The 26,703-nt window shown below is 37.6% G+C and overlaps 1 protein-coding gene across 1 annotated transcript in view; it reads left to right on the top strand.

Annotated features, from left to right (window-relative positions):
• Positions 1-8,214: 8,214 nt before the first annotated feature.
• LOC106878490 (elongator complex protein 2) overlaps positions 8,215-26,703 on the top strand; it is a 49,182-nt gene continuing 30,693 nt past the window's right edge. Inside the window, exons 1-7 of the mRNA XM_014927711.2 lie at positions 8,215-8,375; positions 10,706-10,805; positions 14,765-14,835; positions 18,647-18,830; positions 21,308-21,388; positions 24,827-24,891; positions 25,370-25,436. Of these exons, the coding sequence (XP_014783197.1) occupies positions 8,250-8,375; positions 10,706-10,805; positions 14,765-14,835; positions 18,647-18,830; positions 21,308-21,388; positions 24,827-24,891; positions 25,370-25,436 (694 nt within the window). The 5' untranslated portion in view covers positions 8,215-8,249. The remainder of the gene's footprint in view (positions 8,376-10,705; positions 10,806-14,764; positions 14,836-18,646; positions 18,831-21,307; positions 21,389-24,826; positions 24,892-25,369; positions 25,437-26,703) is intronic.

The following is a 26,703-nucleotide window of genomic DNA, read 5'->3' as shown; positions in this document are numbered from 1 at the left end:
CCTGTGACTTTAGAAAAATGTCTTATTTAACTGCGATATTTATTTTCTGTGAAATGAGTGCTTGGCAACATCTGACAGGCAGGGTATTATAATCAGCTCAGCTCAGTTATCTCTATAAGCACAAGGCCGATTCACTAACAGTATATCCATAATTATCTTGATTTGTAATAAAACATTAAAACTTTCATATGAGCTGTCAATTTTTAGCGTATTATCATGGCTAAATGTGGAGCCTCAAGCTTTAAATGCTTTTTGGCTGGGACTGGCATACTACACAAGGCATACGAAAAAAATCAATCTTCAGCTTTTGTAGAGTAGAGGGTCTCACTGACAATTCTGTAATTTGAGCCCTGCACTTCCTAGCACTGGCTCTGATATTTGTATGATTTTCTTACTACTGAAGATAAAGCACCCACTACACTCTCAAAGTGGTTGGTGTTAGGAAGGGCACCCAGCTGTAGAAATATTGACAGATCAGATTGGAGCTTCTTTGTGCTGCCACTGGCTTTCCAGACCTCAGTCAAACCATCGAACCCATGCCAGCACGGAAAATGGACGTTAAACGATGATGATGATCATCGTCATCCTTACAGAGTGTCTTGGTTATTTATTTCCAAGTCACATGATATGTTGCTTCTTTTCAATTATCAATAAATCTCCACCAGGAATTAAAAGAGTTGATCAATTAGATGGCAAATTCAAAATGCTCACCATTCGTTCTACTACTGCCTCCAGCAAAAAAAAAAAAGCAACATAATGACCAGCATTACCTACCTAGATACAGTGCTACCACTGACTGGAACAAGGGTTTACACATCACAAGCTTCAGTGGTGATTTACACACTACAACATCCACTATTATTTATCCACATACAGTGCTCCCACTGCCTAAAACAATGATTTTGTACAACACAACACCCTGCATTACCAATATATATACTGTGATACCACTATATAAAGACAGATACCAATGTATCAACATCAGTGACTTACACTATGCAACACTTTGTAGTATCTACCTACACACAGTACTATCACTGTCAACACCTAATACAACTACCTAAATACAGTGCTACAGGGTTGCCACTATATTCAGCAGTGTCTTACATACCACAGTATCCAGTATTATCGGTCTATTTGGGTCAACAGAAACTGGATCAGATCAGTAAGGCAGTGAGCTGGCAGAAACGTTAGCACGCCGGGCGAAATGCTTAGAGATATTTCGTCTGCCGTTACGTTCTGAGTTCAAATTCCGCCGAGGTCGACTTTGCCTTTCATCCTTTCGGAGTCAATAAATTAAGTACCAGTTACGCACTGGGGTCAATGTAATCAACTTAATCCCTTTGTCTGTCCTTGTTTGTCCCCTTTATGTTTGGCCCCTTGTGGGCAATAAAGAAATAAGAAACTGGATCAGCCAGGCACAACTTGCTTGATCTCTAAAGCTCTCACTATTGAGGCCACAAGAATTCCTTGTAGCTTCCAACACAAGAAATGGATTATATAAGAGATAATTTCTCATTTATTTCTGTGGTTGAGTGAAGATGAATGAAAGAGAGAGAGTGGGGGAGAGAGAAAGATAGAGAGAGGTTAGAGCGTGGTAGAGATAGAAATAGATAGCTAGATAAATAGAGAAAGAGGGAGAGAGAGAGAAAGAGACAGACAGATAGGCAGACAGACAAAGTGACACAGGCTGACAGACATACAAACAGACAGAGAGGAAAGTTGATCAATGGTAATAATGGTGAAAATCTTTCGGAGTCAGCTTAGAATTGGAAATTATTCAATGTGAGATTAAGAAAGAGTTCTAATTAACTCTTTCTTCACTAATTAATGTCTACATGCAACAAGTGACAGGAAATAATATGAAAGCTGACAACTCAGATCAGATTACACTTTCTCTCTCTCTCTCCTCCTCTCTTTCCATTTTCCCTCTTCTCTCCCCCTTTCTTTCTTTCTCTTTTTCTCTCTTTCACTCTCTCAGTTATGGCTTCTGTTTTTGCTGGTAGTAATTGATGCAGTTGTGGACACAATGTCATTGTGTTTATCATCTGCACTTCCTTCCACTCTTCCTTGTCTTTCTTATCATCATTATCTCCTCAGCATCATATCTTTCATCATATCCATCATCACTACTTTTAGCCCCAACGCAGCCATCTTTCATCATCACCACCACCTCCACCACCACAAACAATAACGACACCATCACTACCATCTTCATCACCATCATTTCATACATTATTATCATGATGATGATGTGGCATGATCATAGCCTGAAGATAGATACTAAGTTTTGAAGTCTATCTTAAAAATTATTATTATTTTACTATAGAATTGGTGGAAAGAGTAAATACTTTTGTCTTTTTTTACTTATGCCTCTTTATGTGATATCTTCAAATCTCATTCAGGATAATTTTGTCTGTCATCTTTCCAGGATAATTTCCCACTACACTTTCCACTATATATTCTGTGATTTTCTCACACTATTCTCTCACTAAACCCTCTCAGGATACCGTTCTATGATCTCCCATAATAATCTTCAACTATATCCCTCTACATTACTTTCCCACTAAAATCTCCAAATATATCCTCCCACTGTATAACTCCCACTATACCCTCATACTATAAACTACCAGTATATTCCAACACTATATCCTTCCAAAATAAGCTCCCACTATGCCCTCCCACTACATCCTCCTACTGACCCGCATCACTATATATTAACCCTTTAGCATTTAGATTTTTTGTCAAATCTGATGCTTTTTTATTCGCATTGTTTTGAATTAATCTCGTATTATCTTGTGGCTTTGAGATTTTGATGATGTGATTGTATATTTTTCAAATGACATTGTAGGGTAGATGCGAGAAGCCAGATTTGGCCAACTTGAACCAAAAACAGGTAGAATATTTGGGTTGGATATGGCCAGTCTTATTCACTTAGTTTTACATGTTTACACTTTTATCACCTTCAAAGTATTCTCCATTTAAAGTAATACATTTTCCACTGTTCAAAGCAGTGCTGGAACTCTTGCAAAGTGATGTCTTTTAATGCCTCCTTCATTTTTTCTTCACCTCCTCCACCTCTGCAAATTCTGTAGCACCAGCTTTTGTCACCAGAGATGATCAAAGAAAAAAGGTCTGGATCAATTTTCAACTGTTCTTTCAGTTCACAACATGCATTCAGTTGTGATTGCTTTTGATTTTCTATGAGCAAGCGAAGCACAAATTTTATTACAACTCTTTTTCATTTGCAAACCCTTGCTCAGAATTCGTTAGCAGGAGCTCCAGGACACAAGTTTATGAATTGTTCAGCAACAGTCCTCCAAGATCAGTTCATGAATTCTCATGATATTTTCATTTGTTCAGAGGTCAGTGACAAGTGACCATTCCTAAAGCATGAAAACCACTCTTAAACTTGTGTTTTGATCATGGTAGCATCCTTGTACGCTGTTTGAGGCATGACAACTGTTTCAGTTGTCATTTTCTCCTGCAGAAAACAGAATTTCATGGAAGCATGAAGCTTCTTCATTTCAGTCATCGTAAAAATCAACAAACAGGGGAGAAGTACTACAAAACAAAGATGCACCATGTAGCAGTATGATATTACCTGATGATGTTGATCAGCAGACTTTTGCCTGGGAGTTGCATCAAGTGGCTTCTAACAGTGGAAGCCTGAACTACAATGGGCTTGTCCCACAGAGAACGTTTCTGGTTACTTTTGGGTACCTCTTTGTACTAAAGTTAGAAACTATAATAGTTATTAGCATTGTTCATTCCTTCTAGAAACAACTATTAATTCAGCTTTCAGGGCTTTCTTGTACCTGTAATTAGCTATGGAGTCCTGCTAAGAAATTTCTTCTATGCAACCATGAAACAAGGGTTAATTGATAACCCCTCAGATATTCAAGGTCTGAGAATGCTACAAGATGAGTATCAGATGTTTTCACACAGCCTTTTTAGTGCCGCATATTCAGTGTCACTGGTATAATGGTGACTTAAATGTTGACATCAGACATATTTGTTTTTCTTGTTCTCTCCCTCTCTCTCTCCTGTTTATAGGTGTGAGTACATTTCTCAATGTGACTGAGGAGAGGGGAAATGTTTGTATTAATTGTGTTTAGCTAATTGATTTTAATGTCTCTCTCTCCATCTATCTATATGTGTATATTTCTACATGCACATGCATGTGTGCTTATGTGTATGCTTGCTTCCAGCACCAGAAAGTTCTGTTGCTAAAACAGGCTGAATGTCCAGTGGCTTGCCAAATCATCAGCATCCAAACAGTTGTGTCAATTTTAAATTAAGTTTTACAGGTAACAAACTACCATCAACTGAATCTGCTTGAGATGGGTAGAGAGGAACAAAACTGTTTCCCATACTCTTATTCAATGTCAAACAATTGTTATTAAGTGTAAGCTGGATCTAACTCAGTGTTTCTCAACTATATTTTACCTATGGGTTCCTTTGATTCCTATTTTATTTGGATAGACGTTCCTAACAATGTTTCAAAAAAATCCAATCAAATTTTTTAGAATTAAATATTATTAGGAATTGTATTTAAAAAATTGTTAATATATTTTGTGTATTGTATAAGTATAACCAATTTATTGCAGATAAATTTTAACAACAAAATGTTATATGGATCCCAGTTGAGAACGACTGATCTAACTGATAGTCAGGTCCAAGCAAAGATTGCTCTATCACCCTCGTCACAAATAGGTACAGGCAGTTTTCCTGTGTCTGTTGGCCATATAATGGGTCATCCCATAAATAGTGCATTATTTTTCGATTGCATGAACTAAAAGTTGGAGGGGAATGGGATAAACTACCTACATCAACTTGCTATAAAAGCAGGTAGTAATTTTACTTGTACTTATTCTTAGTGCAAGTTTTGAAGAGTGCAGTTTGATTTTAACAGTTATTTTTTCAAAGCTATAATGGAAGTGACAAAGGAGCATATTTGGCATATTTTGATTTATGAGTTCAATAAAGGCAACAATGCAACGGAAAGTGAAAGGAATATTAATGCAGTATATGGGGATTGGACAATAAGCGTAAGCTAGAAACTATGGCCTAGAAGACAAGTCTTGTCCTGGAAGATCTGTAGAGCTTGATGAAGATGTCCTGAAAATTCTGGTGGAACAAAATTCCATCGTAACTGTTGAGGAACTAGCAAAGAAACTTGGATTTGGTCATTCATCAACACCTGCGTACCATTGGAAAAGTCAGCAAATTGGGTCAATGGGTTCCTCACTAACTTTCTGAGTCTAATCATCCATAGAGTGAATGTGTGTTCTTTTTTGTTGTCATGCCTCATAAATGAACCTTTTTTGGACCAAAAAGGTCTCCACCCACGTAAGGTGTTGTCATCTGTTTGGTGAGATATGAAAGGTTTAGCCTACTTTGAACTTTTAAACTCAAACGAAATGATAACAAAGGAGATCTACTGCAAGTAGCTTGAGCGGCTTAAGTCAGCACTAGAAGAAAAGTGACTATCTTTGGTTTCAAGACAAAAGGTATTCTTCCATCAGGATAATGCTCAGCCACACACAGCGAGGATGACATTCCAAAGGCTGGAGCAGTTTGAATGGGAAACAATGCCCCACCCACCATATTTGCTGGACATTGCCCCATCTGATTATCATTTATCCCACAGTCTTCAAAATATGAATTCTGCAGATGAAGTCAAAACAATACTGGAGGAGTAATTTTCATCATGGACAAGTGAATTTTGGGCCTTGCAAATCTACCAGATCAGGGCAGTGGTGGCCAGTATTATTATTATTATCATTATTATTATTATTATTATTACTTTTTTTTTTTTTTGAGGTTAAGGTGGTGAGTTGGCAGAATCATTACCATGCTGGACAAAATCCTCAGCCACGTTTCTTCCGAGTTTGTGTTTTGAATTCAAGTGCCACCAGGGACGACTTTGATTTTCATTCATTCAGGGTCGATAAAATAAGTACCAGTTGAGCATTGGAGTTGATGTAATCGACTTAACCCTTCCCTCAAAACTGCTAAGCTTGTACCAAAATTTTAAATTTGAAAATTTGATTAAGATGGCAAGTTGGCAAGATCAACAGTACATCAGACATAATGCTTAGCAGTATTTTTTCTTATACTTTACTTTGAGTTCAAATTCTGATGAGGTCAGCTTTGCCTTTTATCCTTTTGGGGTTAATAAAATAAGTGTCAGTCCAGCACTGGTTTCAATATAATCAACTCACCCCTCCTACCGACATTGTTGGTTTTGTATCAAAGTTTGAAACCATATAAAGTGGCAAGTTGACAGAATTATTAGCTCAACAGCATTTCTTCCAGCTTTTGCATTGTAAGTTCATATTCCAACAAGGCTGACAATGTCTTTCATCTTTTTGAGGGAAATAAATCAAATACTAGCCCAGTAGTGAGGTCAATGTAATTGACTTGCCTGCTTTCCTCAAACTAACAGGCCTTGTGTCAAAATTTGAAACTGTTATTATTATTATTGCTGTTCTTATAATTATCATTATTAAGGCAGTAAACTGGCAGAATCATTAGCACACCAGGTGAAATGCTTATGGTCTGAGGTCGACTTTGCCTTTTATCCTTTTGGGGTCGATAAATTAAGTACCATTTGAGTACTGGGTTCGATGCAATCAACTATCTCTCTCCCCCAAATTTCAGGCTTTGTGCCTATAGTAGAAAGGATTATTATTAACCATTATTAATTCTCTCTGAGGGAAGACATCATTTTTGGTATGATTTATCTGAGCATGCCAAATGAATTTTTTCAAAAGTTTTTTGATGTGATTATAAAGTGAACTATAATTGCCTAAGGAAGGGCATAATTATATGTGGCTATCATACTGATAATTATGCTACAAGATTTAACACTACAATGATAAAAAAAAAAATAGAGAGTAAACATAAAATCATAACACACAACTAAATGTACAAGGAAAAGAAGGTGATAGGACATACCTACGAAGAAGTTGTTGATGTAATTGGATTCTGATATAATTACTAAACTGACACAATCAATATTTAATCAGTAGATTAAATACTTTATAGTATTAAAGATATTCTTCTGCATTCTGTGTTCAAATAGTACTAAGTTTAAATTAACATTATAATTCCCCAGAGTTGATAAAATAAGCAGCAGTCAAGTGATTGGATTCAACAAGGGACTTGGGTGTTTTTCTGCATGCCTGTGTTTATTTTAATGTGTGTACATGTGTGTTCTTGCTTAACTATGTGTGTGTCAATGTGAACGTTCATATAATGTTCTGCAATGATTTTGAACATTTCTATATTGTCTGATAATTTGAATATCTTTCTTGTTCGTCATGTCAATGGTAAACCTGTTTGACTGTTAGGTGTGCTAAGGTAAGTATTGTATTGTACCTTGCCTGAAGTACAGCAGAAGTACTAAGATTTGAACTTATGACCAAGTTACTTGTAAGGCAATACATTATTTACTTTACAAGTCATGAAATTATTAAATCATAATTACAATATGGAATCAGATTTAGAAGGCCAAATATTTTGGTGCTCCTTTTTATGAGACCTGTATAATTGTTTGGATAAGTATCAATATATGACTGGTATGTACACTCTTTGAATGGATCAAACCAATGAGGGAGTCCATATGTGAACATTTAGCTAGTCAGATATAGTAGTCAAATCTCTCTTAAATTATACTCAAAAAATCGAAAAGAGGAAAGATACACAAGATTATAGAGTTGTAGATATGTCTTGCTTGAAAAAATGGTGGCGTGGTCATGCTTGGAATGCCTTTAGTTTGCTCAATAAGGACCAAAAAAAAACTACAAAAGCAACAGCCCTGAATGGATGGGATGTCAAATTTACTCATGTGAGACGAAAACTTAGAATATTGAAGAAAGAATACAGTGAGGTATTTCATGACATTTTACTCTCATTTTTTAAATTTAAATTTTTATTTTTGTAATATTTTTTGACGTGACACATCTACATTTTGTAGAGGAAATCGTTATAATCAATCGAAACAATAATTTTTTATAACTAAATAATTAAGTTAATGTTAGCATGTTTAACGTATGGTGCATTAAAAAACTAACTAGAAATAAATTTGCGATATGACAGATTGATAAACAGGTTAGTTTTAGCATATTTAGTGCAGGTAGATTTGATTGCTATTTGAGCGACCACGTGAAATGTCACAATAACATTATCCGGAATAAAATTTAAGCAGATAACACATCGCATGACACCGTTTAAGAAACAGCATGGTGGATGTTGTTACGAAATATATCAGTGCTGGCTGTAATAGCACACCTCATGTGGCAGACTGGGGCAAGAATGGCTGTATTTGCTTTGGATCTTGTAATTCTGTAGTTGTTTACCAACCCCAGGTTAGTGTATCTCTGTTTACATCGTTAATGTATTTTATATTTATTGATAACGGTTACTTCAGTATGACTATCACGTTTGGCTTTTGATATTTTGTGCTTGCGTAATGCATATACTGGAGTGAATGACTGAATCGAGAGTAGCTTTGGTTTCGAGCTTTTTACTTGTGAGTTCAAATCCCTTTATTCTTTTCATCTTGCTGTAATACAAGTGATTGGATATGATCGTCTTCACCACTGAATGCCGTGCCCCATGTATAGCCACCGTTTAATGAATGAACCCACTAAAAGAATAATGTGTATGTGTACACACACATAGGAAACAGTCTTTTAATACTTTCGGTTAGTGTTACTATTTATTCACAAAATGTAATATAATAGAATAGATAAAATAATATTTAACACTTAATAAAAACATAGATGATGTAATCATCACACCGATTAATGTTCATACGTTTGAAACATAGTTCTAATTTCTTGTAACTAAGATTTGTTAAAAGCCTTACATCTGGAACCCAGCCGTAATAAAAACATCTCCCCCCCCCCCCCCACAGACTGTTGGGCCGGATAATCTACAGAAATGAAGGGTTCCAGCCTAAACTATAACATCTTATATAAAGTCTAGATGTACAGGCACTGTCATGGTATTAGCTGTCAGAAGTGAAAGTAGAAAAATCTGACAAGGAACGTTACTGCTGGTTTGAGTTGATTCTTTGGCTACTGACAGCTAATACCATGACAGTGCCGATCTACATTGTCGATTGTAAACTTTCTTTCCTTATGACAGTACGACTATATTTGAGAGAGATTTAGTTGCTATTTTTTGCACGTCGAATTATGAAGTAGAGTCTCCCTCGTTATCTTGAAACTAGTATAGTTGATCTAATCAGTTCTCAATATATCTCTAATCTTTTTGCTATCGACCCTGGAAAGAGGATTGGTACAATCAACCTGGACAGGTTTTGAACTTAGATCGAGATTAAGTTACTGTAAAGGATTTAATCTGATGCTCTGTCGTCTCAGCTACTGCCACGGTTTTGCAATCAGCGGGACCCAATCAACAAACTGTCCTCAAATGTACGCAAATGATATTTCTTCCGGTTGGGCCCTATTGTATTACTACCCACATAGACCATCAGAGGTGAATCACCTAATGATGAAGTGGTGCTAGATAATTGTCAGCAAGATGAGCATCTAACAGTGATTAAGTACTGGAATGATTCTCTGAAGGTAACTACCAAACAAAAACTCTTAGTCTTTACAAATTGCTACACACACACACACACACATTTCTGATATATTTACAGGCACCTCAATCCCTTTGATAGGCGCAGGCATTAGTTGTGTGGTTAAGAAGCTTGCTTCCCAACCTTCTGGTCTCAGGTTCAATCCCACTGTGCAGCACCTTGGGCAAGTGTCTTCTACTATAGCCTAGGTCTTAGCCTTATGTGTGGATTTGGTAGACAGAAACTGAAAGAAGCCATTGTGTATGTGTGTGTATGTATATATATATATATATATATATATATATATATATATATATATATATATATATACATGTATGTGTGTGTGTAACCTATGAAGTAGATATATAAATATCTCCTTAAAAATGATAAACTACATTAATCAATTTTTGAATCTTATTGGGTTTTCACACACACCAGCCTCAATCTCACATCCCCATGAACCAACACTTGGCAAATTCCCCTGTCTATGCTTATGCTTACACCCATTAAATACACACATCAACACCAATCTCCCCATGCTCACTACCAAGCATGTACACACACTGACATATGCACCTCCACACTCATCCCCCTCCCGTTTTGACTCCTCCCTCACAGAACAGTTTTTATCTTGTTACCTCCCTCCAATTAATTTTTTCCTTTACTTTCTTTTTCCCTCTCTCTCTTTCACACACACACACCGTTGCTCCTTCAACTTTTCTTTCTGAAAGACTAATGTCTGAAACATCAAGACATTCAGTACTCACTTCAAGCATCAAATTAATGCCAGATTTATCATACTTTGTTCTTTCTGTGTTATATTTTTTTTACTGTTTGTTTTTTACATTACAATATATAATGGATTAAAGAATATTCTACATTTATATTGAGTCCTGTAATTTATCACTTCTGGTGAATCACCAGATATATGTATATATATATATATATATATATATATATATATATATATATATATATATCAATCATCATCATCGTTTAACATCTGTCTATGTTAGCATGGTTTCTACAGCTGGATGTTTTTATATAACACCACATGGGTGCGTTTACACACATTCACATATATATATATTTCTGCTGTATTTTCAGGTATCTCAATCTCAAATAAAGGATGCTGGCTCTATTTTGTCCACACTGAAGTCTCACAAAAATAGAGTAAATTGTGTAAGATGGATGAAAACAAGAAAAGGTTTGTTATTGTTTTGTTCAACTGTCTTGGAATGATTAGTTACCAACATCAGAATTCTCTTTGTCAGCAAACTCAGGTCATACCAGAAATATGGTCAAAAGCAATCAAACAATGACCATCCCATCTTTTTTCTCAGCTATTAGAGACTGTGGATCACATTGTTCAATGTATCCTTTTATATGATGGTAGGTGTGGTTTGAGGGAGATTTGGCTTCTGTTTCCAGTAGGTTGAGCAACCAAGCAGAGCAGCGATAGGGAATTCCTCACCCACAATTAAATGTGAAACTACCTGCTAACAGTTTCTATAAACCCATATAAAATACAGTTCCAGCCTTAAGACCCTAACATTTATTTATATTACATATGAATTTGTAAAAAAGATTTATTATGTTTTCAGTATCAATGCACCCTACTCCTGGTTTTTATGTGCTTGCAATTAAACTGGTTCTAGAAATTGTTGCCCATTCCTTGTACACAGAATCTCTCACTAATTCTAGCTCTTAGTGATGATCTTACCATATTTTTACGAGTACAAATGAATGGAAGGCCACTCTAGTGGGAAAGCTAAGGCTGTGGAATCTGCCAATCTTTGATTTGTAGATCAATTTTGCAGAATGTAAGATTTTGTCCCTCTTCATTGATCAGATGTCTTCAAGAGAGTCAGTTATGTGTCACTACTTTTTGCTTCATTCTTTGAAGATGGCTCTTTGTATGTCTTTGAGAAATTGAACAAACCAAACTTAGCTATATCCTTGGCAAGTTTGGTATCATGAAATAATCGAACCCTCTGGTCCTCTAGTTTCAAGTTTTTAGCTTATTTATTTTTATGGAAAATTTTAACTATCATCCCTCATCTGAGGCCTGGTTTATCAAAATTTTTGAAAAGTTTCTTCTATCTACAATTAGTGTCTATCTAGGCATTCAAGATCACCAGCTTAGATTCAGGCCTCTTCATTCTACAACTTCAGCAGTCATGCAATTCTCAACAACTTTTGCAATTGCATTTGAGTAGAAGAAAAATACTGTGCACAGGACAGTTACTGAAAACCTAGTTGACCATTGTACAGGGTGGGACATAAAGATCTCCCACATTTGGAGGAGGCACCGTGTGGACCTTAAGTTGAAGTAGAGAGGTGGGACAGGTTTCATTTGGAAGGTTAAGATCTACCATTTTTGTATTCATCATTAATTGCTCAAAAAAGTTTTTTCTTTTTTAGAACCCATGATAGTTTGGATTGGTAAACATCGTGGCTTTGTTGTTCAAGTGTATTATGAAAACAACCACTCTGTAATAGCAATGCAGCAAGTATTCCATAGACACTTTGCACTGTCAAAATGCATCTGTACCAGACCGGAAAATGATTTTGCTTTGGATTTCTAACCTTTATGCAACTGGATCCACATTGGAAAGAAAATCTCCTGGCAAACCTGGGACCATTAGAACTCCAGAAAATATGACATCAGTGACAGCATCTATTCAGCAGTCACCAAAGTGTTCTGCTTGTAAGCATAGCATAGCAATATCTAGCCGAAGTTTGAGGAAGATTCTGCATGCTGATTTGAAACTGGATCCTTACAAAATGATGCTAGTTCAAGAATTAATTGAGACAGATCATAACAATTGTAAAGCCCTATGTGCGGATATTCTTGCACAAGTTCCCACTGCAGCTGTTCTTCTGAGTATCGATGAGGCTCACTTCCATATCAATGGAAACATAAACAAGCAGAATTTTCACAACTGGGCTGAACATAATCCTCATGAACTCCACAGAAGACTGCGTCATTCGCCTCATGTAGCTGTTTGGTGTGCAGTTGCTAATTTTGGAATCATCAGACCATACTTTTTTGAAGAAGGTGATGAAACAGTAACGGTTACTTTTGGCTGGTACATTGAAATGTTGGAGAATTTTTTATGCCCTAAACTTGATGGGTTGGATATCGACTGTCTATGGTTTCAGCAGGCTGGAGCTATGGCTCACACAACATAATGTTTGCTTGGAGTGTTCAGAGAAATGTTTCCTAGACATCTGATTTCTTTGAGGGGAGATGTGGGGTGGCTGGCAAGGTCACCAGATTTAAACCCTTGTGAGTTTTTCCTTTGGGGATACCTAAAGGAAAAAGTTTTCTGACATCATCCTCAAACTCTTGAGGATTTGAAAGAAAGGAAATCAATGCAATACTACCTAAGATGACATTGAGAACTTCCAAGAATGGCTGCATCAATGTATTGCCAACAATGGCTGCCATTTGCCTAATTTAGTTTTTAAAACCCAGTGAAGTAAACAGTTTTTTATGTACTTTTCAGAAACATAATAATTTTTTTCCTGGATGGTTGTGTTCTCTTTTTATATTCATTTATGATGTGGACGATCTTTATGCCCTACCCTGTATTTCATTGGATGATCTCCACTAAAGCATTCTTTAAAAGGGAAGATGGCCAGTTCTGTATTTGAAATGTAAACAAAGGCCAAATTTCAAGAGCAATATTCTAAGACTCAGGAGATGTATGTGTCTGCTTTGTTCTTAATGTTTATGTCTCTAAAGTACGAAGTCTTGATAATGAGCAGCTGAAAGTAATGAGCTATACAATTAATTTTATGACTTCTGATTCAAACCTAGCCCAGTCTTAGTTATCTATAAACTGAACATACTAGCCCAATCTGACTGGCTATTTTGCAGACAGAAGATTGTAACTGTTAGCAGCCAATTCACTGTGATTTTGGTTACTCCTCAAACTGTCCATTTCTACACATCATTTCTGGGTCCAAGTTTCAGGCCACATGCTATCTCTGGAATAACAATCCAAGACACTAATTGTCACATTTTATACAATGTTTTCTTTCTCATGACATGTTTGAAAAATGACAGTTCAGGTTCAACAAAGAAACAGTATTCTTTAATCATTGGCTGACAATACATGAAGCCCACATTCACAATTAGATCAATCACCAAAACCAGTGATTGGCTAAATCTTAATTATGTAGACCTATTGTAGAACCTTCAAGCATTAAATACAACATATGAGAAAATGTAAATTGTACAAAATGCATTTCTTCCAGTAGCCCTTGGTTGTTTCAAAATGGCAGCTAAAGACCATCACCATGAAATGTATATATGCTATAAGTACAATTACATTCATACCCTCTGGTTTCACATACTTGGCTCAATGGCACAACAGAAGTCAACCATATCATTAATTATCTTCAACTCTGGACTACAAAAAAAAATGAAGCCAACTTTGTTGACAACAAAAATCCTATTTAAGTTAGAAATTTATTATAATGGGACATTTTCACTTGAAGATGCAATTTAAGGTTATTGGTCTCAAATACTATTAGGTGGCTGTCCAACATTATACCAGCTCATAATCAATAAGGAGGAAGATTGCCTACCATGGAAAACAAGGTACAGTTTGAAACAGTTATGCTCCAACAGATTTTCATATCTTCAGATTGCAGTGATACTCGTCACGATATCCCACATATCTTCATCTTTATGACTAATTTTAGTAATCTAAGCTGTGGCTCTATGGTAAGAAGCTTGCTTCCAAACCACATGGGTCCAGGTTCAGTCTCACTGTATGGAATCTTAGGCAAGTGTCTTCTACTATAGCTTTGGGCCAACCAAAGCCTTGTGGGTGGATTTGGTAGACGGAAACTGAAAGAAGCCTATTGTGTGTGTGTGTGTGCCTTTGTCTTGATATCGCATGATGGTTGTAAATGAGTATTACCCCCATGCAATGTTGTTAACTTTCAATCTTCCATGGAAAACATGGTCATGGGGAAATATTTCCTTGCTTGGAAACAGGTTAGGTTTCACTTCTGGAATGGCATTTTGCTGTAGAAAAGCTGACTCAATAAATTCTGTCTGGTATCATGCAAACAGAAAATAGATGCTAAACTATGACGGTGATGATGTGTGATTATATTAATTGTTAAATTTGTTCCATCTATCATCAGCTGCAGAATGGGAAATCATTTCTGGCTCTGTTGACAAGACAGCAATTCTGTGGACTCAAGTAGGCAGTCAGGTAACTTTGTTTCATTTGTTTCTTTCTTTGCATTTCTCAAAAAATCTTTTCCATAAACTCTAAATCACTCTCTTAATTGCAAAACCCCTCCTCAAATCCCTTAGTTCTTTGTTAATTCCCTGACCCTTCACTAATAGTATAACATGAAAGTAAATGAACAAGAAACTGTGACCTCATCATGACATTTGGTAATTATACAAGTCCATATATAAGTGTACTTGTACTATATGACATTCTGTGTCATATTGGATGTTATTGCTATACCTTATGTGATACTACTTGTGACCATATTTTGTGCAGTGCCTATACTCCAAGTATGTGTATTACATACACATGTGATGTATATAATACATGAAGTAGATATGTACAGGGGCTAGTCGAAAAGGTAGCAACAGTACTATATGTGGTGACTGTTCTGGGCTGAGGTGGTGAGGCAAGACCTTCGTACATTGGGCCTCACCGAGGCGATGACTACGGACCGAGACCTTTGGAAATGGGCTGTGCGTGAGAAGACCCGGCAAGCCAAGTAAGATCGTTGCCAGTGCCCCTGGACTGGTTCTTGTGCGGGTGGCACATGAGATGCACCATTTTGAGCGTGGCCGTTGCCAGTACCGCCTGACTGGCTCCTGTAGGATTTTCGAGCGAGATCGTTGCCAGTGCCCCTGGACTGGCTTGTGCGGGTGGCACATAAAAGACACCATTTCGAGCGTGGCCGTTTTCGTGCGGGTGACACGTAAAAGCACCCACTACACTCTCTGAGTGGTTGGCGTTAGGAAGGGCATCCAGCTGTAGAAACTCTGCCAAATCAGACTGGAGCCTGGTGTTGCCATCCGGTTTCACCAGTCCTCAGTCAAATCGTCCAACCCATGCTAGCATGGAAAGCGGACGTTAAACGATGATGATGATGATGATGATACATCATGTGATGGTTATACATCATGTAATTACTATATATTATTTGTGGTAAATATACTGCTTGTGGTAACTATACTGCAACGTTTCTCAAGGTGGTATGTGGCTAACTTCAGAATGAGCTGTGTGTTGCAATAAAGGTTTAAAGTGTCTTTTATTCCTTTACTTGTTTCAGTCATGTGACTGCGATCATGCTGGAGCACCACCTTTAGTCAAACAAACCAACCTCAGGACTTATTCTTTGTAAGCCTAGTACTTATTCTATTGGTCTCTTTTGCCAAACCTCTAAGTTACAGAGACATAAACACACCAACATTGGTTGTCAAACAATGGGAGAAACACAGGGACACAAACATATACAGACACACAAACACACACACACACACATATATCTATATACAACAGGCCTCTTTTCAGTTTCTATCTACCAGATCTACTCACAAGCCTTGGTTGGCCCAAGGCTATAGTAGAAGACACTTGCCTAAGATGCCACATAGTGGGAATGAATGCAGAATCATGTGTTTCGGAAGCAGGCTTCTTACTACACAGCCATGCCTACACCTGTTCCACTAAATCGTGTGTTTCTTTGCTCTGCTTCTTCTTATCATTTAGTAAATCTCTGTACCATCTGCTGAGACTCTTTACTGGTTTTCTTTCACTGTTGGTATATCTTCACCTCCGATCCTGAATTTCACTTCTTTTTGGACTCCTTTCACGAAAGCCATTTTGGGCTTTGAATTTCATTCTCGCCCATCCTATTGGTTCGTCCAACCGCTCTAACGTTCCATCTGCTGCTTCTCTACTTTCTCACAGTTTGTTGATCTTAGTAACATCTCCATGACTAGCACAAATAAGATAACTGATATCGTGCACCCAGCTGCAATACCTACTTCAATCGTTGTGAATTTTGCTGCCGTAAATCTCATCCTCTGTTTATCGTAATAATATTGCATGTGTTGTGGCATTCTCAGGTGTTTGACTCAAGATAAGCTATACGAGTTATCTCCCTTAGACCATTTCCATGGATAATTTCGCCTCTGCTGCATTTATATTTTAGTCAATAGGCTGTCTGTCATATTTTAATATAAATGAAATAAAACTTTACAGACAGACCGAGATTAGAATTTTATTGTTCCGGTTTCTCTCTTGCTATAGAATTTTTTCTCTGTCAATTCTTATAAATATTAATGAAAATATATTTACATATATATTACCTTTTTATCATCTGCTTTCATTTTCACTCTGAATGAAAATTTATATAATTCTGTCTTTTGTGCAGGTTTAAATTTTCTATATTTTTTTGAATTTATTTTTATTAATATTTATTTAAAAATTTTTTGTTGTTACTAAATCATGATGATGACAGCATTGTTGTTGTCAATTTTTTCATCATTCATCACTCCCATTTCTATGTATTCAAGACATCTGTTGTATTGCACATTGCTGCTCATCTCAGTCTTTCATCTTTTTATCTCTGATGCCCATTACTCATTTGATGATAGGCCTAACATGCTAAATGGTCCTTCGATGGTAGGTTTAACACCACCTTCTGGACCTGATTCAACACCAACACCTGGTCTTTAGTATAACATCATCTGATCGTTGGGTACCTATAATGAAATCCAATCTGTTTCAAGTATTCAAGCCAGACCCTTTAGTTCTTTCTCTGTTCATGACTTTTCCTTCAGATGTTCAGGTTGGACATAAGTGCCCTGAGCTACGAACTCTGGCTTAAAAAGATTGTGGAGACTGCTCTTTCTTCTCTCACTGACTTACTGAAATAAGGCTGTGGACTTAATGGTATCAGTTATTTGTTTATTGACATTAGGGTCCTGTGTACAAATAGATGGGTTCACTTCCTTTTTATAATCTCAACAGTCTGAGGTTGAAATACGTTATATAACGTTTCTTTCAGTTATTTACAGCAGTATAATGTAGTTTGAAGGAGAGTTGGCTATTATTTGTGGTAAGTCCAGCAACTATGCAGAGGTTCTGTTGTCGTGTAGTGAGGAGGTGTTCCATGTTCTTTCCTATTCTTTATAATTTCCTTTCAAATGTCCCCATATAATCACAGCAGCTCTTTGTGTTACATGGATCCAGCCAACCTTTCTCCTTTACTTACTTCATGTGAATTTTGAACCAATGAGAATATTTCAACATGGTTGCTTAACCTGTCTGAAATAGCTGTCAAATCTCCCTCAAATCATGTGCTGTCTTAAAAAAAGGAAAGACACATTGATCTGTGCCTAAAGACAATTCAAAATTGGAGGTGATCTGTTAGACTTTTGGTGGTCTTCCTCCTTCCCTCTGGCATCATTCCTAACATAAGATGTCATCTCACTAAAGTATTCTAAAATAAAATTAGTTAATCTGTCCTGGGCTAAGACATTGGCCTTTCTTTAAAAAAATGACCTTTGTTAGTCTCCTTGGACTGCACCAGATGCCCCACCATAGATTTCAAAAGTCTGAATTAATCTCCATCCTATGTCTTGCTCCATTCTCACCCTACTACTTGCCCATACTTACTTAATGTTTCATCTAGCTATCTTACCACAAAGTTTTCTTTTATCTACCCTCATTTTTTCTCTCTCAGCAAATGGAGCTTTTATGTGGTTATTTGACCTGCTAGATATAGCATCCAAATTCCCCAAACAAACCCTATTGTCCTGAAAAGACAGTGAATAATATAGTATAGGCTTAGTATTTTGGAAACAAGTGACAGATTGTTCATGATTCAAATACTTTTAATCATTGGCCTGCTTATTTGGAGCCAACTTAACGTTATACATCAACAACAGTTTTTAATTCTAAAAATATAATATCTGCTTGCTTCAGCTATGCACTCTCATTTATCCTTAACCACATTAAATATTTAACATTCAACATACTTACATTTCAGTTCCAGTGTTCCCAAATTCTGGCTGGGCATGATGGTGCTATTACAACTTTGGACAATATAGAAATTGAAGATTTGGATTTTGAACCAAAATCTGAAGTAACTGAATCTCCTTCAAGCCATAACCTCATTGTAACCTCATCTGTAGATTCTACAGTTAAAGTTTGGCACCGGTTTAATTCTGAAGGTAAGCACCTGTCTCTATATCTTTTGCATCATTCTGATTGTTTAGGTGAGCCACAGATGTTCTTAGAATATTAATATTTTACCTGAAGGAGACCAGTTTCATATTGAGTCACTAGCATCATTGAATCTCCATGGCCAAGTCCCTTTTATCTGTAAGTAGGTAGTATGATATGTGAAATCGGTCATTACTGCAAGCAGTGGCAACACTGTGAAACTGATGCAAATTTCAATGTTGTATATACTAAGTTGAAGTCTTATTTTCACTTTTATTCTTATCAAATGCAATAAACTGTAACATGGTCCTACGTTTAGTTTTAACCAAGTTACTCAGATTGATTCACACTGTTGTGACCAATTATTTGTGAATAAAATAAACCTCAGCCTTATATCTAACATCCTTTCAGTTCCGTCAGATTATATACAGGGACCATATTGTCCTCTATCACCTCCTTTCATTCTCTTTCCAGCTTGTTCTTTTGTATTCATTTTTATTTGGTATAGTGTGTTATTTATACCTGTCTCCCATTTCTTCAGATGTTTTCCTTTTCTGGACATGTTTTAATCAGTCTTTCTTACTTTATCATGTTGCCTATTTTCCTAATATATTTCCCAATAATTGTATACTTTCCTTCTTACAATTAAGCATACAAATACCTTAAGTTTGTATTTTGAGTTTGTCACTGTATTTCTGTAGCATGTATTTATGGATACATATTTAATTTAGTAAAGTTTATAGTTGACTATGAAATCTAGAAACTGATTTCCTGTTGTATCAACAATTCATGGAAATAAAGAGAAAAGCCAAGGAGATAATTTTCTTTTTACCTTAGCAAGAAGGGATTGTAACATAGCTCCATTAAGATGCATGAGAAAGATACTGGGTAGGTGTCTGCTTGAAATTCTCAGGTAAACAGTAAATGGCTCACTATCGGTTTTGATGATGAGTATTCACTTGTTTGATTAACTGAATTACCTACTCTTTCAGTTAGCATGTAAGTGGCTGAGTGTTTCACAAGTACTTGTCTCATCATCATCAGTTCACATGTTTTTCATCCTGTCATGGGTTGGATGAGTCATCATGGTCTGAGCTGTTTCTTGTTAGGAACTACAACTCAGTAAAAGTCACTCGTATATTTCATTTGCACTTAGTTTTTCTAGATGCATGCCCTTCCTATCACCAACCACTTTACACAGTGTACTGGGTGTATTTTCTTGTGGCACTAACACCAGAGTATTCAGTGACATAAAGTCTGTAAACTGAGGAGCAGAATAGGAGAATAATGACTGCAGAAATGGGTGGTTGAGAAGCAGAGGTATGAGTGTGAGTGTAGAGAGTATTCATTAGTGCATTTACATTTTCTCGGGTGACTTTAGAGGTGGCCGGGGTGGGGTATAAGAGAGAAAGGGAACAAGACCTGAGATGGAGCAGATGGGTGAAAATGTGGAAAGAACGAGAATATAATGGGGGAAAAGGCAGTGATATTTGGGGGTAATGTCAGTAGAGAAGTGATCAAAGGTAAGAGTGGATGATGAGATAAAAGCAAGAGATGTTGGCTGGCAATAGATATGATCCAGGTGAGTGATAATGCTGACTGGTAGTACAACAAGGTGAAGCTAAATTGTATTGGGTAAGGAGATGAGGTCAATCCAATGTGAACTCATATATGCAGGCTGAGAGAATGGTGAAGGGGTCAGAGTAAAATGAAGTGGATGATGCTGAGTTGACAGATGGTGGGCAATGAGTGAGGAAGAGATGGAAGTGATGGGGGCGGGGGGACAAGTGATCCATAGGTATACATGAGGGAAGTGAAGGGGCAGCTTAGTAGGTTTGGCAGGGTGCAAGCTTGTCATGATTTCTAAACACTATTTTTGTAACTGAGCATGTCTTGTCATGGGCAGAGATTTTCTGCAATTTTGCATATTACACATCAGTACAGTCCTTTGTCATTTCTTCTGTTTGATGCAACATCATCAGATCATCTTTCACTTCTTGTTTCAAGTCTTCCATGTTCTCTTTCTTCCTCATGTTTGACTAACTTCCTTATGTAGAAGTCCTCTTCCGTACACATTACATGTTCATACCAGCACAGCCTCCTCCCTTGCACACTATACCTAATTCGTCTTATACCCAGTCTTGCTCTCTGTTCATCTGTACTTTGACATTCATGCTCACTAACATTATATTTCCATGGGAACATGCTGACTTCATTTCTTTGTAGCCTTCACATGTCTTCTACACTCATTGCTCACATCTTGCTATCATGTAGCATCACAGTTGTAATACTAACAACCTACCCATCACTCTGTAGGAAAAGATCATTATTAACTACTGTGGTAATAACCCCTTACCTTTGTGTGTGTGTGTGTGTGTGTGTGCAAGCATGCATACAGATAGAGAGATAGACATATGTATATGGATAGATAAGTAAATATCCTTATGTGTATATTTATGTTTTTCTCTTTACCCTTTCTGGTCAGAATTTCATGACATCCAAACTATATCATTGAATACTGGGTTTGCCCTTGATGTGGCTCTGGTTTCACCTGAAAATTCTTCAGGTAAGTTATGGATATTATTCTTTGCTGTATTTGATTTTAAAACCATGTACCTAAATTAAAGCATCACAATTATTCAAACATCAAAATATATGTAAATATTCTGTCGACTTTCTCAGAATTTCATTGAGGTTTATCTTTAACATTAGTTACAAAGTCTAAAAGTGTTGTTAAAATGTTAATGATAGTAATGACTGTGTCGGTGGTGATGTTAATTATAACTGTGGTGATGGTGATAATAGTGATATTAGTGATGACAATGTGTTGTTGATGGTGGTGGCCCAACACGATTGGTGAGACTGATATGTTGATGTTCACATTGAGTTGGTGCAGGAAAATTGTAGGCGAGAAAAGAATTGCAGAAAATCAAAGCCCTTTTGGATGTTTTACATATGAAGCAGCAACAACAGCAATAGCAACATTGTCCCAGATGCAGATGTTTTGTCATTGTGCGTCTGGTATTAACAGCATAGTCCCAGCCAGATATAAGTGTAGAATTTCATTGTGGAATTCACTTGAACTTTGCTGAGAGTTATAAACAGTGGCTCCTGAAAAGGAAAACTAGCAAATGGGACAGTTTTTGATGTTGTATGTGGATCTAACCACCAGAGAAGATCAATGACTTTGACACCTGAAGGACTTGGAAACTTAAGAACCCTTCACATGGTCAGAGATTTAGGGATATCCTTACTGAGAAATTTGATGATAGGGAGGAGGAGCTACAGTCCTGTTACATAGAAGGCAGCTGGGAATTCCTGCAAGACAGTTTGCTGAGTGCCACAGACCAAATCTATGGTTGGTGCAAAGTCCCTTCCAGACCTCAGGTAACATGGTGGTGGAGCAATAGAACAAAGAAACAGGCTTGAAAGGCCTGGATGAGTTGGAGTAGCAGGAGAATGTATCAGATAGCCAAAAGGGAAGTTAGGAGACAGGTATATATAGCCAAGGGAGTAACAGAAAAGAAGTTTGCCAATGTTCAGCAACGTGAAGACCAAAGATCTGAAGTGTTTCAGATTGCAAGACAGTGTGTGAGAGAAAACCATGATGTCATAGGAGTGAAATGTGTCCACATGGATGATGGTGCCCTTGTGTTTAATGATTCTGCAAAGAAAGAGGCTTAGAGATGCCATTATGAAAGACTGCTGAATATAGAGAATGAATGGGAGGAGGAGAGTCTGCCAAAGGTTGACCCAAATGTGGGACCAGCTACCCAAATCGACAGTACCCTGGTAGATAAAGCAATTAAAGATATGAAGGCAGGGAAAGCACCTGGCCCATCAGGAATCACTGCTGAGATGCTTAAAATATTGGGCAGAGTGGGTTATAGTCTTTGTCACCCGCATCGTAAATCAGGTGGTTCATGAAGGAATCATACCCAATGACTGGTATAGCAGCACCATAGTCAACTACTACAAGGGTAAAGGTGATGCTTTAGATAGAAATAATTATAGGGGTATCAAATTATTGGATCAGGTGATGAAAGTCATGGAGAGGGTCAAAGCCCAACTAATTAGGAAGAGAGTTAGCCTAGATGAGATGCAGTTTGGTTTTGTGCCAGGCAGAAGCACCACTGATGCTATTTCTGGTAAGGCAACTGCAGGAGAAATATCTAGCCAAAGATAAACCTCTGTACTTGACTATTGTTGACTTGGAGAAGGCCTTTGACAGGGTTCCCCCAATACCTTATCTGGTGGTCAATGTGGAAACTGGGGATAGACAAGTGGTTGGTAAGAGCTGTAAAAGCTCTGTACAGGGATGCTATCAGTAAGGTGAGGGTTGGCAATGAGTATAGTGAAGAATTCCAAGTAGAAGTAAGGTTTCACCAAAGATCAGTCCTCAGCCCCCTCTTATTCATTATAGTCCTCCAGGCAATAACAGAGGAATTCAAGACAGGCTGCTCCTGGGAGCTCCTCTATGCTGATGACCTTGATCTAATAGCCAAGTCACTACCAGAAGTAGAGACAAAGTTTAGGGTGTGGAAGCAAGGTCTAGAATCAATGGGCCTTAGGGTTAACCTAGCAAAAACCAAAGTGTTAGTAAGTAGGAAGGCTGTCAAACCACAATCCCCTTCAAGTAGGTGTCCCTGCTCGATCTGTAGAAAAGGCGTGAGTAGAAACTCCATACGATGTACCTGGTATAAGCTATAGACACATAAAAGGTGCAGCAAAATCAAAGGAAGGTTAACCGGGAAAATAGTTTTTGTGTTTGGCAGATGTACAGGGGCAATAAGCACTGAAGATGTACAGAAAACAGATTCCATCACATGTCAGAGGGAGAAACTAGAAGTAGTTGATAACTTTGTGATACCTAGGTGACCAAGTCTGTCATGGGGCTGGTTGCTCTGAGAGTGTAGCGGCTAGAATAAGAATAGCCTGGGCAAAGTTCAGGGAGCTCCTACCTCTGGTGGCAACTAAGAGCCTCTCACTCAGGATGAACGGTAGACTGTATGATGTATGTGTACGAACTGCCAAGCTATACGGCAGTGAAACATGGGCCATGAATGTTGAGGACATATGTAGACTTAAAAGAAATGAAGCTAGTCTGATCCGCTGGATGTGTAATGTCAGTGTGCATACACGACAAAGTGTAAGCACCCTGAGAGAAAAGTTGGGCATAAGAAGCATCAAATGTGGTGTGCAAGAGAGACTACTGCACTGGTATGGTCGTGTGTTATGTATAGATGAGGACAACTGCATGAGGAAGTGTGACTCCCTAACTGTGGAAGGAACCTGTGGAAGAGGTAGACCCAGGAAGACATGTTTTGAGGTGGTGAAGGATAACCTTCAAACATTGGGCCTCACAGAGGCAATGACAGGAGACTGAGACCTTTGGAGATATGCTGTGATTGAGATGACCCGGAAACTAAAGTGGGATTGCAGCCATGCATTTTTGGCCCAGTTAAGAGTACCCCTGATGCGTTATGCGATATGATATGCTTGAGAAGACCTGTTGAGTCAAGTAAAACTAATATCGTAGTTGTGGCCAGTGCCTCCTGACTGGCTTCTGTGCCGGTGGCACGTAAAAAGCACCATCCGAATGTGGTCAATGCCAGGTCCGCCTGACAGTGGCATGTAAAAAGCACTATCCATTTGTGATTGATGCCAGGCCCACCTGACTGGCTCCTGTGCCGGTGACATGTAAAAAGTACCCGCTACACTGTTGGAGTGGTTGGCATTAGGAAGGGCATCCAGCTGTAGAAACATTGCCTGATCAGATTGGCTACTGGCTCTCCAGACCTCAGTCAAACCGTCCAACCCATGCCAGCATGGAAAATGGACATTAAACGATGATGATGATGATATTTGTGGTGACTTTGAGTGTTTTTTGTGGGTGTTGTCTATGATTGGAAAAGCTAAGGTACAAAAATGGGATCTGGTGATGTTTGTAGATGGTGACAGTGATGGTGGTGTTGATGATGGTGATTTGTTCTTCAATTTTCAGGTGTGATCCTTGCTTGTGGCTGTGATAATCAGAAAGTGAACCTCTATGTCTGGCAGCAATGTCAGGTATGTATATATTACTACATTAGATAGATTAATGATTTAAGGTTATTTCTATCAAATCTGCTACTTTTAGTGGCAGTTATGATGATGGTGGAAGTGATTGAAACAGTGCTATATTGTGAGAATTTCTTTTAAATGATTTCAATAATCCACTGAAAGAATTTAATTCTGTACTGCAAATTAACAAAGCATGCTTTGCTAACCATTCAGCCGTGAAATATTTAGCAGAACCTGCTTGTCAACTTAGGTGACTGATATAAGTGTAATTGTTTTGAATAGAGCCACCAATACAGTTTTTAAATCCTAATCTTGTCTGTATAAAAAGTAATTCCATTTCCCCAGTAACGTATTCCAGTCTGTTTCATCCAACAAACATAAGTTCCAGTGTATTTCTTCCACAATAAATTTCATACAGTTTCTCTCAACAATAACTTCTTATTTCCCCCCACATGTTCTACTCAATTTTCCATCCTTATTCCAGTTTGTATCTGCTGTGTCTCTGTCTGGCCATGATGATTGGGTGTCTGGTGTTGATTTCTGTGTTGAAGGTAAGCACTGGGAAATTGCCTCATGTCATTATTTTAAATTGTCAAATGTTTTTTCCCAAAAGAAAAAAATTTATTCATTTCCTACAGTCATCTATGTGAGTACTTATGAGACTTGTCTTGCTAATGACCTTCAACAAGACAGAAATGTCCTGAGTTGCCTCAATATCTACCAAAACTCAGAGCCACAACTCAGTATATCCTTACATTCAAATTTTGGAGTTGCTTTCCTTGTTTGTTTTTTTTATAAGAATTATCAATCAAACTAAGGGCTTTTCCCTTCACTATTGATGCAGGTGTGGCTGTGTAGTAAGAAGTTTGCTTCTCAACCACATGGTTTCAGGTTCATTCCCACTATATGTCACCTTGGGTAGATGTCTTCTCTAAGTTCTGGGCCGACAAAAGCCTTGTGAGTAAATTTGTTAGATGGAAACTGAAAGAAGCCTGTTGTACGTATGTACATATGTGTGTATATTTTACTGTTTCCTTGCTTTGACATCACATGATAGTTGTAAGCCAATGTCGCCATCATGCAAGTGGAATCCTTCATTTCCAATATTCTGTAAAAGACATGTCTGGTCATGAGGAAATGTTATCTCATTATAGATGAGGGTTGGCAACTGGAACCGTAGAAAATCTGCCTTGACAAATTCAGTCCAACCCATATGTGCATGGAAAAGGAAAAACAAAAATGATGATGCTGTAATTTTAGCAGGTTAAAAAAATTGGAGGTAACTTTCCTTCATTAAATATTCAAGAAGACCTTCCCACCACAACAGAATTGAGATCTTAAAACCAAAGTGCCAAATATTAGTGTGGGTGCTGGTGCCATGTAAAAAGCACCCAGTACTCTGTAAAGTGGCTAGTGTTAGGAAGGCCATCCAGCTGTAGAAACCAAGCCAAACAGTTTATGGAACCTGGAACTGTCCCTGGCCTTGCCAGTTCTTGTCAAGCCATCCGACTCATGCCAGCATGGAAAACCAACATTAATTGTTGATGATGATGATGATGAAATATATTAGTCTGCACTTGATTTATATTTGAAGCATTTGTATTCAGGCATAGCTATGTAGTTAAGAAATTGAACCCACTGTATGCTACCTTCAGTCAAATACCTTGTTACAAACTCAGTTTGACCAGAGTATTGTAAAAGAAATTTGGTATTCAGAAGCTGTGTGGTGGCCCATAAGTTGAACTGTGTCTGTGAGAGCAACTTCCTCAATTACTCACATCAGCTTTGAAGATCCTTTAAAACACTAGGTGTACTGCT

Source organism: Octopus bimaculoides, chromosome 4 (assembly GCF_001194135.2).
Source record: "Octopus bimaculoides isolate UCB-OBI-ISO-001 chromosome 4, ASM119413v2, whole genome shotgun sequence".
NCBI lineage: Eukaryota > Metazoa > Mollusca > Cephalopoda > Octopoda > Octopodidae > Octopus > Octopus bimaculoides.
This window is presented reverse-complemented; position numbering and strand designations above follow the sequence as displayed.